This window comes from Alosa pseudoharengus, unplaced genomic scaffold (genome assembly GCF_046254945.1).
Source record: "Alosa pseudoharengus isolate Yale_2024_CS ecotype anadromous, Long Island Sound unplaced genomic scaffold, YU_APseudo_1.1 YU_APseudo_1.1_scf_14, whole genome shotgun sequence".
Taxonomy (NCBI): domain Eukaryota; kingdom Metazoa; phylum Chordata; class Actinopteri; order Clupeiformes; family Clupeidae; genus Alosa; species Alosa pseudoharengus.
The window spans coordinates 19,853,015-19,869,533 of record NW_027468609.1 but is presented as its reverse complement, the minus strand read 5'-3'; the positions used below and the strand labels follow the sequence as shown (position 1 = coordinate 19,869,533).

Here is a 16,519-nt window from a genome sequence, read left to right as displayed (position 1 = left end):
AGTTATTCTGCATCCGAGGACAAAAGTCGCTGGCTGTGCGATCAACAGACAAGGGTTTTTCTTTCTTTTTTCTTTTTTTTCTTTTGGCTTAACACACTGCTGAAATCAGGTTAACCTTTCATCCATTTACCATCCTGTGACTACTACTACTTTATCAACTGACATATAAGTGCTGATTTTTGTAGATTGTGTCTGTAACTTTTTTGTAATTATTTTGGTATTTTCATTGCTCAGAAAATGGTTAGAATACATGAAAATCCATTAGAAAGTTATAAAGCTGGGGCATTTTACCTTGTGCAGATGGTTAATATTATTGGGAGAGACTGATGACTGATTTAAGATCTGAAAGTGTCCAGGCTATAAGGCACATTACACAAACGTTTACAGAAGGTTGTTCATATGTTCTCAAATGCAAGCTGAAAGAAAGCAGGACAACAGAATGACAGCAGGCAACAGAGAAAGGAAGGGGAAGAGAGAGGAAGAGGGAGGAGAGAGAGAGAGCGAGAGAGAAGCAAAGGAAGAGATAAAGAGAGAGGATAGAAAAGGCATCCCTTCTTTTACAATTCTTTTGAATATGTGCTTAAATCTGACATCAAACACTTTTCTGCCACTAAACTGCACAATCAGATCCTCACTTTATGCGTGTGTGTGTCTGTGTGTGTGTGTGTGTGTGTGTGTGTGTGTGAGAGAGAGAGAGAGAAGAGGGGTAGAGGGGTGGAGAGTGGGCCCTTTCCCAGCAGACAATAGCATTATTTCAGCTCCCCCGATCAGGAATGCTAGATTTCACAGCCTGCTACCCCCCCTTCCAGCAGTCAATCACAGGCTCATGAGAGCTAGCCACTGCCCTGGACCACCGCTCAGCCACTACCCAGCCTGACAGTCCACAGCCCAGCACAGGCTGCCTCAAAACAGAAATAAAAGGAAGAGAAAAAAAAACCTTTACAACTCCATCCTCTGAATATAACGTCACTTCGCTCAACTGCAGTCCTCAAGACTCTACAGACACACACAGAGATACAACACAACTTGTCATGCCTGCTTTTCAAGGTCCCCTGAACCAATCGAAGTGTGATCACAGCTTTTAAACATCTGTCCATTGGACCCATGATCTGCCATTGGCAGGATCTATTTGATGGATAATTTGGATCAGTTGCAAAGCTGCTGAATCTGAGCATGAGGCTGTTTGCTGTTGTAATCTCTTATAGCAATTTTATTACTGAACAAGCAATTTTTGTGATAAATTGACAGTATAACATTTAATGGATATTTATAGCCTAACACATTAAAGTGACAACAACTATAGCCTAATAGTAATAGCCTAATAATAATAATGATAATAACAATAACAATAATAATTCCCGAAAGCAAAACGGAATATTGCAGTAGCCTGTACTTATTAATGTCGCACAGTTTACTGATGAGAAATTTGTGAATGGAATCCAGTGCGCTGGGGATTTGTTGTTCAATTAAAGTATGCTGTGGCGGTCCCTATTATCTGACCAATCCCAGAGCCGGTAAGAAGACATAGGACCTCTCCTTTCAGCCAATGGCATGTCATATCGCAAAGACTAGCGCAGGGATAAGCCAATCTTGGAAAAGCATGCAAATGAGGAATGTGCTCTGGCAGGATCTGAATGTCAACTAGTCTAAGATGGAGGCTTCCGCTGGAACCTCAGAGGCCGCGCAAGAGCCTGCGCTTGTTTTAGCGAAAGACTACAAGTAAACCAAACCAAATCAACCTCATGCAACGCCTTCGGAAATGGAGAAGTGAAGTCCACATAGGAAGGGGATCTGAGGAGCGGTAGAGGCGTGTTATTTTGTGTGTCATTCGGAGAACTTTTCTTCCTTTCTTTTTTTTCTTTTCTCTCTTTTTCTTTCTTTTTTTCTGCTGGAGTGTCCCTCCCTTGGCTTGGTACCATTCATGAGAATTTGGGGTTCTCCGTCCGTCGGTGTGCGGAGCATCTGAGGGACCGGGCTGAAATGGCGGGAGCTCAGGGCGAAGCGGGGAAGTTGGGGTGGAGAAAATGTGGATGGAAACCATCTGATTTGATCCAAGGGGTCATCAGGAACAGGCGAGCAGCTCCGATGCGACCATCTCATTCTCATGCGCATCAGAACCATGCTTTCAAAACTGGGAGATCGAGATATCTTCTTTTCCTGTAGCCTACGAGACTACCGTTAGCCTATTTATTAACAGCGTATCGGGAGTCGGTCTGTACTGGAAAATGCATGTGCTGAATATAATTTGGTGTTCGCAGTTCCGTCGGTTATCTAGGAAATCGCTGGTTACAAATGGCACCATTTGAAATGTGCTTCCGATTCTGAAATACGGAGGTATTCGATGTTCCGCTGGTCAATGTGGGGGTGGGGAGGGGGCTGCAAGTTGGCCTTCTACTTCTTTACCTAATTGATTGACTCCTAGATTATTTAGGCTATCAATTTACCTATGTAGGGGGCTAGCTAGTTTCGAAGAATTGCAGACATAGATACATGCTATTTGTTTGTGTAGTCAGGAAGAGTTGACAACTGTGTAACTTTGCTTAACTAACACGAGGCTGAATTAACTAACGAGGTTATAAATATATGGCATGCACTTTAACCGAGCTGAAATGTTTGTCAAAGATTTCAAGGGATAGGCCTACTAAGTTGAATAACAATGCATTTTACTGTTTGCATTTTTACTGTTTTGGAATATTGTTTAATCAAACGAATCATCTACGTCAAAAATGTTTAGTTCGATGAATTTGAGTTTCTGGCAATTTAGTTATTAAGTTTTTACCTCACCTTGTGCTATTTGGTTGACGTCTCTCTATTATTCGTTTCGTAATGTGTTGACGTTCTTGGTTATCTTTTGAAATGCCTTAAAAATCTTTTGATTTAGGGAACTCTATATAAAAATCTAATGAGTAGCTTATAGTTCACAGCTTTTTAGGTTGTGTGTTATTTGAATGCCCTTTACTTGGTAGGTTTTCATGCACATATTTCTGTGTTTAAATTGTATTTGTGACAAATTGTGTGAGGTAATGACTAAACTAATCCTAGTTTACATGCAGCATATTAGTGTTGAGTGTATGTGTATGGCATGCTCTTAACCAGGAGAAAAGACTGCAAACTGTTCCTTTTTTTAACAGTTTGGTTGTTCAAAAACTATAGAATGCATTTCTATATTAGGAAAGTGTCTTAATCTTCCAATTTTCATGGTTCACAGTGTCTCTTGCAAATACTTTCTGCCTTGTTCCAATAATGTCTGAATAACTTACTGTATCTAAGTATACAGTAGATATAGTTTGTTCAGAAAAAAACTTTTCCACATCAAGGGATATCTCATCCGCTCTGTTTGGACCTGTGAGGAGACTGTACCATACCCTTTCCCTTGGTAAATGGTGACTGATTAGAAGTGGCTTGTTTTAATGCACCTTAATGAAGCCAGAGGATTGGTCAGGGGCTGATTCTGGTGACCTGCTAGTCTGGAGAGATTGGCTGGGGGGTGGCGTCAGGGGGAGTCCCAGTGTTGGAGGAGTTTGACTGTAGTCCTGTCCACTGCCCTTTTTCTGTTGTACTACTGGGCCATCGAGCATAAGCAGTGCAATATTAAAAGGGCATTGGCTGCTGGACCAAAGACCCTCACCTTTACTCCTCCACCAGTACTCCACCCTTTAATTATTTGGTGAGCATTTGACAAAACAAGAAGAGGAACATCGGAGATTTAACTTAACTGACTAACTGAGTGGTGTGTCCAGAAATTTTCCCAGGAATGTCAAATTGAAGTCGGGCCTCTCCCATGACAGCTGACAGATCTGGGCCAGCCTAGGTCTGTTTTAGTCTAGACCGGTCCCTTCTGGTCCGGTCCGGTCTCGGGTCCTGTCTGTGTGTGAGGTGTACTTTACTTTCATGTTCCTGTTTCCTAGTTGCCCCCTCCTCCCTTTAAAAACAATATATGAGCAGGTCAAGCAGGTCTTAATTTGACTTCAATTGCATGTCAAATTAATGTTGGCATCAGCATTTTACTGCAGCCATAGTTAAGTTCAATAATGTGAATTCCTAAATTACTCCAATTTGTTGCCAGCTGGATTTGGCCATGGCTGATTTGAGAGTGTAAATGTTTGGTGAGACTCTTACTAGTTTCCAGCCCCCTCGTCTTTGACTAGTGTTTGATCTCATTAGGGTCCATTTGTACAAATGAAGGCTGTGAGGAAGGCAGTTAAAGTGTTAGGTAGCAGTCAGCCTCTTTTTAGAAGTCCAGAAGTAGTTGTCGTATAGCCTTCTCCATGGCCAGGCTATCAGTTGTCAGAGAGCCTGTAGGGGTTGTGTGTGTGTGTGTGTGTGTGTGTGTGAAATGGGTGGTGTTGCCAAAAGAAGATGGCCGTGCTGCTATGCCTGTGCCTTGCCTTTCCTTGTCATGTTGGTTTCCACATGCAGACACGCAGGGGTCAGCTGCTTTGACGATGTTGCACTACTGTGCCATCAAGTCTAGCAGTGCAATAGTATTGTCATAGCATTTAGCCTCTGCCCTGTCTCTGCTGCTCAAAGGAAAGGCTGTTTCGCTCTAAGCGGGACAAGGGGTTTGGTGGTGTATTTTAAACTAGGTTACTGATATCTTACTGATTTGGTGGTGTTTTTAACTGATATCTTACTGGTTTGGTTGTGTGTGTATTTAAACTAGGTTACTTATATCTTCTTGGATAGGGGGAAGTGGCATGTTTTTTCTCTTCACTACTTTTGTGAGGTGTTAAATTTGAAACTCTTTGCGTTCTCAATTTTATAATTTTTGGTTTGTTTAAAGATTGTGGTGGTGTTGCTGCAAGTGCTGTTTAGCTATTAATTTCAACCTCACACTGAAGTATCAGATCAGAAGGCATCATGTTAAACCCACTGCTCCATAAAAAAAAAGCAAATATGAGATTGAATGAATTATTGTAATCAGTGTGGCATTGGCAAAAGGCAGCTCACATCAGTTAGTCAAACAATCCCAACATGCATTCAGTGTAAAGAAGGTATAGAAAAGAAAGGGAGTGGAAGGGAGTGAAAAAAGGGAGCGCACTCCGCCGTAAAGGTGGGTGGGAAGGGGTATGTATGTATGTATGGTGGCAGGTCGGGTGGGGGAGGGGAGAGGCTGCTCGTTGGAATGCAGGGAGGCCAGTCCAGTTACAGAACTCAGGCTGGCTGAGCTGGGTGCGGTGTGGTGGTGTGGGGGGAAGGCAGGAGGGTGGGGGGGTACTAGTGGTGGTGGTGTGAGGTTTGGGTCAGGACTAGGGCCAGAGATGTATGTATGTATAAGGGATTGTCCAACAACCACACCGTTCAGAGATAAAAAAAAAATAATAATAATAAAAAAGCGCCTTCCATGACACTATAAAGATTTGTTTTGTTGTAAAAAAGGCTAATATCTTGTTGATTTTCATAGAGGTGGTTGTATGCTGGATGCAGCTCCACTGCCTATACCATGCAGCCTGTTGTTTGTAAACCAAAGAGCATGAGCATGTGCAGCAGCGGTAGCTGTAGCTGTGGGCAGGCTGAGGCTGGGTTGTATTGATCTGTGCGTCTTCTGCATTGAGCTGCTGAAACGCATGCCTGCAGGCCACGTGACAGCGGGTTTAGCCATTACTCCCCTTTTAATTCTACACGGCCTGCCCCATCCTGCTCGTCCTTGAAGCCGTGGTGATATTGGAGAAAGAAACCCTTGCGCTGGGCACCTCACTTTCACCCCCCCCCCCCCCCAAACCTCGCAGATTGCGTTATTTTTCAAAACCTCATCAACCCACCAGAAGCAGGCAGCCAGATGTGTTGCTCCCTCCTGCCTGGGTTAAATCAGAAGCTGGTGCTATCTGTGAGTGAGTGAGAGTGAGAGAGAACAGGGCAGCACACACAGAGACACTGGGAGAAGCAGGAGCCACTTGAGCAAGAATGCAACTTGTTGAAGCTCGCCTGTAATGGCTCCTGGGAAGTTGTGGAATGTGCGGAATGAGAGATGGTGTGCCCCAGCACCCAACAGCACAGATAGCACTCACAGGCGTTCTTCAACACACACACACACACACACACACACACACACACACACACACACACACACACAGAGAGAGAGAGAGAGAGAAGCAGATAGCCTACCAACCTCCTTCAGTCAGGAGGACATTCATTCAAACTAACTGTGAGCTCCCCCAGTGCAGACAAACAAAGTGCTATCTGCTGACCAAGTGTTCCTGCTTTGATTTCATGTTGTGACGAGATGTAATGTACTGGTTCGGTTCATACCCTGCATATGTCTGATGTGTGACAAGTCATCTTGAGGGTCGAAAACAACATTACATTTTTTGGTTGCTGACATTCCACAAAATGTAATGGTTAAAGAGGTTTCAAATGTTTAAACTATTGTTTAATAGGCCCATTAAGCAGATAATAATTTTAAATTATACTGAGATTTGTCTGGGTATAGTGAAAATAGTGATTTTTTGTTGTTGATGTTTCATTGGTACGCCAGTTATTGTTGAATGTCCTATGCCATTAAAGAAAAAGTGTAAAGGATTTTTTTTCAAGTGTGCTGTAAAAGGTATTTGTATAATAACAGAAAATCAATAATCTCCTCTGAAAAGAACAATGGATGAGAAATATGTAGGTGTATTGTCCTAAAAAAGGCTACTTTAGACAGACAGTTTGTCCATTCATAGGATCTAGGTCCTTATGGATTTCCTATGGATTTGCAATAGACATTCTAAATGCAGCCCACTCCTTAGCATTTCTATTTCGCCATGTCTGTACCTACAGGTGTTAATCGTGTACAGTAAACTAATTGTCATTGCTTATAGGCTAAATGTTCCCATTCTCTTATTAGTGTATCCCGAATCAAAGACAGTGGTACAATACACAACGCCTGTATCTCGTTCTGCTGGTGGTTCCTTAATTAACAACGTCCGCCACGTCTCATGCATAGGCTATTACTCGCCCATGTTAAATTCTCAAACCAAATAGCATAGGCTAGATTACGGCCTTTTCAAAATGCGATATCAGAAGTGTTTGTAGGGTACAGCTGAAAGATGGCAGAAAGACTTCATACACAGGTCCCCGTGATGCACTGGATTTGTAAGGGAAGCATGCAGCATGTAAATGTTTTTCTATAAGTATGGCTGTCAGTAGAAATGTAAGTGCGTCACAACGGGTCCAAAGCCTCTTCTGGTGGCGAAAGATCAATTTGATCTGTTAGGACTCTGTAGCCTAGGCTACGTCTGATTTAGTCATAGGCTACAAAGGGTTTAAATATGTAATTGGAAAAGTTATATGCATACAACCATTTAACATGGACTGTATCGTGTGAATAAACGATTCCAATAAAGCAGGGAGGAATAGGCATTACCCAAATGGCAAATCTCCCCAGACAATGTTTGTCTCACGGATGGAGGGAGGGAGGGATGGTTTGGACTTTCTCGATTCAATAACTTTGAATAACCACAGTGTTGTAAATTATATTATGATGTTTATTTAATAAATTGCAAATATATACATACACATTGTCTTTATTCATCAATAACTCAGAAATAACATTCTAGGATGTGGACGATATCGGCACACAAGTAGCCTATGATACTTGCTTATTAATTCTAATTAAGGGGGGGGGGGGGTCATTCTCATGCAGAGATGATCATTATGCCGTGTGTGTTTCTATCGCCATCTAGAGGCCAAATGGTCGTCCGTAGGGGAGCATGAGGGGCTGATAAAAACATACTTGATGTATAGGGACTATGCGTGTTTTTCTCGACTTCACTTCGTGTATGGACTATACAGTCAAACCATCATCATTCTACCATTTTAGAATGTTACAAATTAATGCACCAGCGTCTTCAACACATAATCTGGCTCAAGATGATCAATTTATAAAAGACAGCACATGATTATAAAATATTCATTTATCTTCAAAAAAACAAATTGGTCACACTAAAAAGGATGAAAGTCTGGTTTAAAAAAAATGCTCAATGTTGAATGAATCAGCAAGAATGATCAGCATGCGTAATCAGCAGTGTGAAAGTTCATTTTGAAAATAAAGTTTGAAAAAAGCAATGGCCTAAGAATAGACATTATATATGGTGTGAAAAAACTACTCTTATTACTCTGCCCAGCAGATATGTGAAGGACTGTCCTAAAATGAATTTGTATGATCTCTATGCTGAACCTTTGATTGTATATGCTGTGGGTGATGTAAGAATGTAATGTAGCCTAAACATTATTAATGTATTTTATCTAAACAGTGAAAAGCCATTTAGAAAGACATTTTGTCAACAAAGTCAAACAAACGTATTGTTAATTTATTGTAACAAATGTAACACACTAACTTCAATTAAACTCAATTTCCTTATATTAAGCAAGTAACAACTATTCTGAAAATACCGTCACAGACTCATAGCTAATTCAGCTGGGGTTAGTATGAAACTAACACAACCAAATGACCACTATGCACAAAAGGTGGTCATCTCCTAGCCCTTGTATGTAAACATACTGCACAAAATCATCTTCAATTCAATTCAATGCTAAACATGCGGTCAGTCACTCTTCCTCTCTTTATCTTCTCTCTCTCTCTCTCTCTCTCTCTCTCTCTCTCTCTCAACAAACACACATAGAGACTCATACTACATACTAATGTTATTAACATCGAACATTAACACACACACACACACAAAAACATCCTCATGTCTCAGTTAATGCTATCGGGTTCTCCGGGTGGGGTTTCTGTGGAGACAATAAAAGGGACTTTTTTAATATAATAATAATAATCTATAATAATCTTAAATCCTCATATCACATTTAATGTATTATCACATTTATTTCATGAAATGCAAATTCATTTGAAACCAATCAAATGTAATCCAGATTATTCTGTCACATCTGAATAACACTGATTCCAAAGATCTGTGTCCTACCTTGACGTCCACCTTCTTCAGCGTGTGATTGGACAGAGAGTGTTCTGAGGAGGAGGAGCGTTCTTTGATGGCGTCCGCTGCCGACTCATGGGGCATCTGGCAACAAAAAGGATCATTTTAGTTAACTTCGTCATCTCAGATTTTCACACCGAAATATTTAATATCCACCCGACATCGACACCTAACGTGCTGACTGATGTTATTTTAGCTGTGAACATCTGTTTCCGCAAACGTTGCCTACAGTCTGGCATTTCTGCCATTGATAAAAGCTCTCCATCATCAGCGCAGTGCTGGCAGTCTGCCCAGGTTCACCACCTTCGCTCGCAGTCTCGCTACCACTACGGGCTCAGAGGCAGTCGCACTGGTTGAATCAGGAGAGGGGAACCCCCATTACAGTGAGCATGGGTGTAAAGGAGACTTCACCAGGCAGAGAGCTGGAGAGGTGCCGCATCTGTCTCTCTTTGTTGCTGCTCTGGCCGTGCTCTAAGCAAAGATACTTTAGTTTAGCTTTATCAACCGTCTCTGCTCTAAGCCGTAGTGGTTCTTAACTGGTGTGCCATGGAATTTTGAGGAACCTAATGCGCTTTTTATTCAGGTTCATGAAATAAGCTAGAGGGCTATGTTTATATGCATCAATGACACCATCTTCTTAATTAAAATGGTTTTAGGTAGTCATAAAGTGGCTGTTATAAAGTAGACTAATAGAGATCTATAGATCTCTTACACAGCTCAGTCAACATCTTAGATTAGATTAGATTCAACTTTATTGTCATTGTGCCGAGTACAAGTACAAAGACAACGAAATGCAGTAAGACAACGAAATGCAGTGAGACAACGAAATGCAGTGAGACAACGAAATGCAGTGAGCTGTGGTCTCAGCTCATGATTTTTCTATACGGAGCACACTCCGTATAGTAAAATAATAAAGTGTGTGGTATGATACCTCATAATCACTAACCATAAGTGCTTTAGCATTTTAGTTTGACCTTTGACGTGCCTTAGCCTCAAAAAGGTTGAGAACCTTTGCTCTAAGCCTGTAGCCTGCTCTTAACCATCACCAGTAGTTTTAAAAACAAGTCACAGACCAATACACCAATGGCATACGATAACCATCTGATACCTGGGATGAGATCTGTGCAAATGTATGTGCTATTTGGTACTTTAATATTGAATATCTGCAACCTATTGTGAAACCTGTAAAACACTTAGTTAAGTTGGTTTGAATAAAACAGACAGCACTGAAAATGTAAATGTTTTGTCATGTATGCTCCCTATGAATGAAACCAATACTACTGTGTAAGAACACTAAACCAAAATAGCTGATACAAATGAAAACCTAGACTAAAAGAGAAGTTAAATGGAAATCTCCATTCCAATAAAAGCATATCCATAACCATAACCAATAAGAAAAAGCTTTCACTCTAGGACTAGGTTTAACTGGCGGACATTGTTTGCACTTTCCACTCAAACTTCCACTCAATTTTTCACATAGATGTTTTCTGTTTCTCAAGGGCCCTGAGTACTGTCGGTACGAAAAAAACAAACAAAAAAAACAAACAAACAATCAGTGCTACCTAGCTCGAGTTGCTGCAGCTAACAGCTAGAGCAGCCAGGCAGCCGTTTTTTCTGTACAGACAGTACTCAGTGACCTCAAGAAATAGAGATCTATGTGAAAAATTGAGTTTTCCTTTAAGACAACCCAGAGAGACTGTGAGTATGTTTGAGAGAGAGAGAGTGCACAAGTGTGTGTTTAAGAGACTGACCAGCGCGAATGTGGCCCTGAAGTCCTACCTGAAGGGATAGTGGAGCAGGTCGAGAGAGACTGTGAGTGTGTTTGAGAGCATGTGTGTGTAGTGTCTGTTTAAGAGACTGACCATGACGAGAGGGGCTCTGAAGGCGTAGCTGAAGGGGTAGTGGAGCAGGTTGAGGCAGGTGGACGAGTACAGGTCAGCGTAGCGGAGCAGCTGGCTGGCGAACAGCGTCTTGGCCGAGCCAAAGCGTAGCAAACTGCCCATCTTCCCATAGCACAAGTCCATACCGTACGTCACTTTCTGCACAGCAAGGAGGAGTGGGTGTTAAACACACACACACACACACACACACACACACACACACATACACACACACATATGCACACACAACACAATCTACCTATATCTATCTATCTATCTATCTATCTATCTATCTATCTATCTGTCTATCTATTTATATGGGAGGGGGGGCAGTGTACATAATGTAGCTCAAGATTATCAATTTATACGAGACAGCACATGATTATAATTTATTACAGTTTTACTCAGTCGCTTTGATGCTTTTCTCACATCACTATTAACATTTGCACAGCAGTTAGTGCATTTCTCAAAACAATTTGTGCAAACTGCAAAACCCAGTGGATAACCTGCAAAAGCACGTCACTTGCTCAAAATGGATAGTCCATTCCTCAAAAGCAAGTCTTCATGTCAATGAAACTGCCAGTGTCATCAAAATGAGAAGTCTTGACACCATCGTTTATGAACAAGATAGTCAAATGGCTTTGTCATGTTTTCATTATGACAGTTTATTCTCTCAGTGTTTTCCAATGCAAAAAAAAAGGTCAGAACTCGGTGACACTACCTGAATATGCGCGAGACAGCACTATACACTACTTGTACAGCCATTTGAAAACTACAGTAAAGTTACACATTGTTGTAGTTAGGGGAGTAAGTGAGTACAAGACACTGAATACGTACTTTTCACATTTTTACTGTATATGCTCTTTGCAATTCTACAGCATTGTGACATAATTTGAGAACTATTTTGTATGTAATGACTCAAGCAATAAGTCATTGAGTTTTGTATGTAATGACTATTCAGCATTCATAAGTATAGTTCATTTTGACTGACATGACAAAGCAACTGATACATGTTCAAAAGCATTTGCAATTTGTTCAGAGGAAGGAGAAATTGCTACTATGATGTGCACAAATGACTAAATGTTCTGGAGGTTGAAATGGTATTAGTTATGAGAATTTTCATTCTGATCTGAGAAAAGCACCAAAGCGACGGAGAAAAACTGTAATTTATCTTCAAAAAAACCAAAGTGGTCACACTAAGAAAGATTACAGTCTGGTTTAAAAAATGCTCAATTTTATGTGAAATCACTGTGAGCTTCACAAGAATGATCAGCAGTGCATTGTAATGGATGGGAAAGTCAAATTTTTTAAATAAAGTTTGAAAAAAGCAATGGCCAAGAATAGATATTAGGAATGTGAAAAAAAACCTTTATTACTCTATTGCACCTGATCAATCCATTCCATCTTTGAGAAGAACAAGAAGAGGAGCTTACCTTCATCCTGGTCTGGATGGCACTGATGTCTGGGCGCTCTTGGCTACCACTGTCCAAATGTCTGCAGTGACAAAGAAATAGGATGTAACACCTGTGGTGAATAATCCAGATAAACACAGAGACACTAGACGAGAATCCACCTTGAAGAAGACACAGTTGCTACAGTTGTGTTCAGACTTGAACTCGGTTTTCACAGATGGTAATTGGGGGCCAGGCAGCAAAGCTGTGAAGGCACCCATTGTGTTTCTACATTTTCTTATTACTGTATTAATAATTGTATTGTGATGTAGGCTAAGTGAACTCAGCCTGATCTGACGGCGGTTTATTTTCCGCCCTGCAGCTCAGGCTGGAAACCTGTACATCTCTTTCTCCTGCTTCCGTTACACTTTTGCGGGGGCCATTCACAAACTGGCTTATCCACCTGGCGCGCTATTGGCAGGTTTAAAACGATGACGATAGCAGAAGAGCTTGGAGGTTTCGCGTCGCTCTGCAAACGTCACCCGGTTCGTTGGTCAGATTGGTGAATGACTATCCAATTGCGTACAGAGTCATTTGAACTATGCCAGTTGATCATGCCTCTTGTGCAGTAGAAAATACATAACGGACTCCCCAGACTAATGTTAAATCTTAAAAGATTGAGCTTGGTCTGGTGAAAGCCAGACTAATTGTGATTGGTAAATGTATCAAATTTTAAATACTCAGACACAACATTGATGCCACATTGAAAACTGAGCACAATTATATCTCAATAAGTATCACAAGTTTTTGGAATAATGGGGGTGATGACTTGCACTTCCAACTTCCATGAAGCTCACAAATTGTGCAACCAACAGGGATGTTACTTGGGATTCTGATACTATGGAGTCTGCCTTAATTTTACTCACTTGTAGAATTCAGCCAAGTAGATATCCATACTCTTCAGTTCCTCAAACAAATCTAAGAGAGAGATGAAACACTCATAAGAAAAAGCATTCTGCTATATCCATGAGTCCATGACATTACTGTAATGGATGGATACTGTAATATACCAATATGAACATAAATATAAACTTCAGAATCGAATATGTCTGTTGACATATTCAGTATCAGGGCAACATACTGTAGTTGAAATAGAATTAAAAAAAACAGACACTATTTTTATATGAAAAGAAGGGAGAAGGGTGAACACTATTTTTGTAACATTGCCAAAGTAAATAGTTTAGATAACCACAAAATGTATCTGAATTATTAAGTGGTTTTGCATAACATTCTAACTTTGAAATTATTGGTGTGTAATTGGAAATGGAAATGATTCATCAAATAATTGTCCATGTAAGCAAGGCTCCTACCCTGGAAATCCAGAGTTCTTGCGAGAGCACAATGTAATTGTCTCTGCGAGACACTCTGGCAAAGAGCAATGATGCAACGTTGGAGGACAGTACACATTGGTTGTAGTGTTATCCGATTGCGTCGGAGTCCGAAATCATTCAGAGTAAACATGGTCTAGTGTTATCCAATTGCGTGCAGTGAGATTTTTAAATGCATGCTTGTTACTGCCCCTCGAGTTGGGCCATTACATTGTTCTTGGCCAGACCCTTAATATTTCTAGATTATCAGGGTCTGGATTTTCCAGGCTACAAGGCTCCTGTAACATCCTCAAAATAAGAATAAAAGTAAGGGCCTTAATAGACAGTAACTATAAATTGTGTAAGTACGACAGGTAATAAAAGGAACTCAAGACGTAATATGCGTCTACTCCGTCAAACTCCGCTCTGACTTGAATCTAGCAGCCCCTTGTGGCCAACATGTGCTCTGCACGTACATCTCTCATCTGTCCAGACTTGGAGCTCCTTGATGAGTTCGGGCACCACTAGGAACGTCTTCCAGCCCTGCCGCTTCTTGGACTTAAGGATGTCTGTGAAGACATGGTCTCCCACATACAGAATCTGCTTCCCCCTCACATCCAGCAAGTCACACACAATATCAGAGGAGCCTGGAAGGTGTTGTGGAGATAACGGAAGACGAAACAAAAACATTATATTTGTTATTTAGATTGTTATTTATATTTGTTTTTTAGATTTTTATTTATATTTGTTATTTATATTTAAAAATAATTATATCTGTTATCTATCCCTTATCTCTGGCCCCCTCTGCAAGATCACAGAAATCATGTTGAGAATGTGCTGCATCAGAGAAAGTAAGTCTTGACGGCTTTCGTTGTTTTACCTCCTGAGTAGACTGTCCCGTGTTGCAGATCTCCCGTATATGTCCCGATGCGGAGCTTTCCCGAGAGCTGACAAACCAGCAAACAACATGTTTACCATCACTTTGTGAAATTCTACTAAAGCATACAAAACACAAATGCAAAGCACTTAGAGCTGCATTCTGTGTATGAAAGGTGCTATACAAATAAAGCATGTTATTATTATTATTATTATTATTATTATTATTAATAATAATAATAATAATAATAATAATAATAATAATAATAAACAGACAATAAATAAGAAAAAAAGAAACAAAAAATAAGAGTGGACATCAGCTTACCGTGTCCACCTGCCTTAGAACTGTCCCCTCACCAAAGAATAAGGGTTTCCGTGTGTCCACAACAACCAGGTCAAAATAAGTCCGCCAGGATCTCTTTGGTTGGCTAGTCTGGATTAGGGGAGACAGACAGAATAGTTGGTGTCGCTATCGTAAAACTGTGTACAAACGAGCAGAATAGCCGGTTCCACTCTAACTAATATTGTAAAACTGAGTTGAAAGTAGAAATAAAATCACTACATTTAAAAAGACCTTAGCTGTTGAATACTACTTGAACTGCTCCAAATAAACTGTGGTATTTATTCATGATACAGTGATCATGCATTAGATGATGAAAGATAGAAAATTAAACAGCAAGACTGAAGAAATTACAGAGAGAGGGAGAGAGAGAGAGAGAGCGAGAGAGAGAGAGAAGAAAGAAACAGAAAAATTAAATTAGAGTAATGAAAATGATGAGACTGAAGAAATCATCTCAATGATCACAGAGAAAAAGAAAAGAAAAAAAAGAGACAGGGAGAAGCAGATGGAGAGAGAAGAGAGAGAAGAGAGAGATAGAGGGAGAGAGGGAGAAGAACGTCCTAAGTGAAGGATAGAAGGAAATAGATGAGATTGATCAAGGCAAGAGTTCCTGTGACTTATAACTTACCCTTGGACTAGCAGGGACTTCTAGCAAATAAATCATAATGGCCTGAAAGAGAGAAAATTAATGCATACATTTTATTATCAGGATAGGCGGAACTATGCACACATTTAGAGTTTTTTTCAAATGCTTACACACTTAATCTTTGCTTGTCACACAATTTTCTAAACATGTCTTCCAAACATCATAACCCCACACCAAATCTGCAAAACCATACACTAATTCTCAGTGTTTGACTCAGTTTGCAATTGACTAAAACACATTTTGCAAAACACCACACACAATTTTCTACCTAACACACAAAAATCTAACAGGAAGTAACTTGATTTCGTTCTTCAAACACAACCCATCAAAATGCCACACTAAATCACCAGTGCGTCAGTCTTTCTCTTCACATGTGTAAACACTCTTTACTTTACTGAACACCATCCAATCATTGCCTTAGTATAGGTCTATGAATAGATATACTCTATATAGGTATGGACCCTTTCAATCTGCTCCTAGGATTTCCGGTTGAAATATTCAGAACCAATGCAGATACTTTGAAAATTACAGTAATCGGACTTTAGCTTACAGTAATGTTCTACAAAAAGTTGACTTTATGTAAAATTTGTCTTTTTACTCTATTTTTGTTTGTCCCCATGTTACAGTACCATTAGCTCAATACATTTTTCTGTGCCTCCAGAAATGCCTTAGGAACGCTTACTGTAGAATTGTTTGTTTCTGCAGTTGACACACACACACACACACACACACACACACACACACACACACACACACACACACTTGTCTTTGGAAAAAAACAAAATCAGTGTTTTCAAAACTCCATGTACATCTGGTGGTCACTGTATTCTTTTTTGCTTTTTTTCTTGTTTGCTGTAAAATACTAGCCTAGAAATCTAGACGCGCCCCTAGCGGCAGCCAGGGCTAGTCTAGCAACTCTCTGTTGGCTTGTGAGCTCCAGATCCCCAGACTTCGCCGGGCCAATGAAATCGTGTATAGAGTCGGTAGGTGGGCTTAACATAATGATTGATGGCAGAGTTGCAACGGTTTGGCTTGAATTCCCTGCTACTTGAAAACAAATAAGATGGATGTTGCTGTTGGCGAACAGTGTGACACGAGTTAAGC

The 16,519-nt window shown here is 40.5% G+C and overlaps 1 protein-coding gene across 1 annotated transcript in view; it reads right to left on the bottom strand.

Moving 5' to 3' along the window:
- Positions 1–8,552: 8,552 nt before the first annotated feature.
- The window catches only part of nt5c2l1 (5'-nucleotidase, cytosolic II, like 1), a 28,483-nt gene continuing 20,516 nt past the window's right edge, over positions 8,553–16,519 (bottom strand). The window contains exons 10-18 of the mRNA XM_076284087.1: positions 15,398–15,439; positions 14,755–14,862; positions 14,434–14,500; positions 14,030–14,200; positions 13,113–13,164; positions 12,229–12,289; positions 10,778–10,954; positions 8,904–8,999; positions 8,553–8,712 (exon numbers count right to left, since the gene is read on the bottom strand). Of these exons, the coding sequence (XP_076140202.1) occupies positions 8,671–8,712; positions 8,904–8,999; positions 10,778–10,954; positions 12,229–12,289; positions 13,113–13,164; positions 14,030–14,200; positions 14,434–14,500; positions 14,755–14,862; positions 15,398–15,439 (816 nt within the window). The 3' untranslated portion in view covers positions 8,553–8,670. The remainder of the gene's footprint in view (positions 8,713–8,903; positions 9,000–10,777; positions 10,955–12,228; positions 12,290–13,112; positions 13,165–14,029; positions 14,201–14,433; positions 14,501–14,754; positions 14,863–15,397; positions 15,440–16,519) is intronic.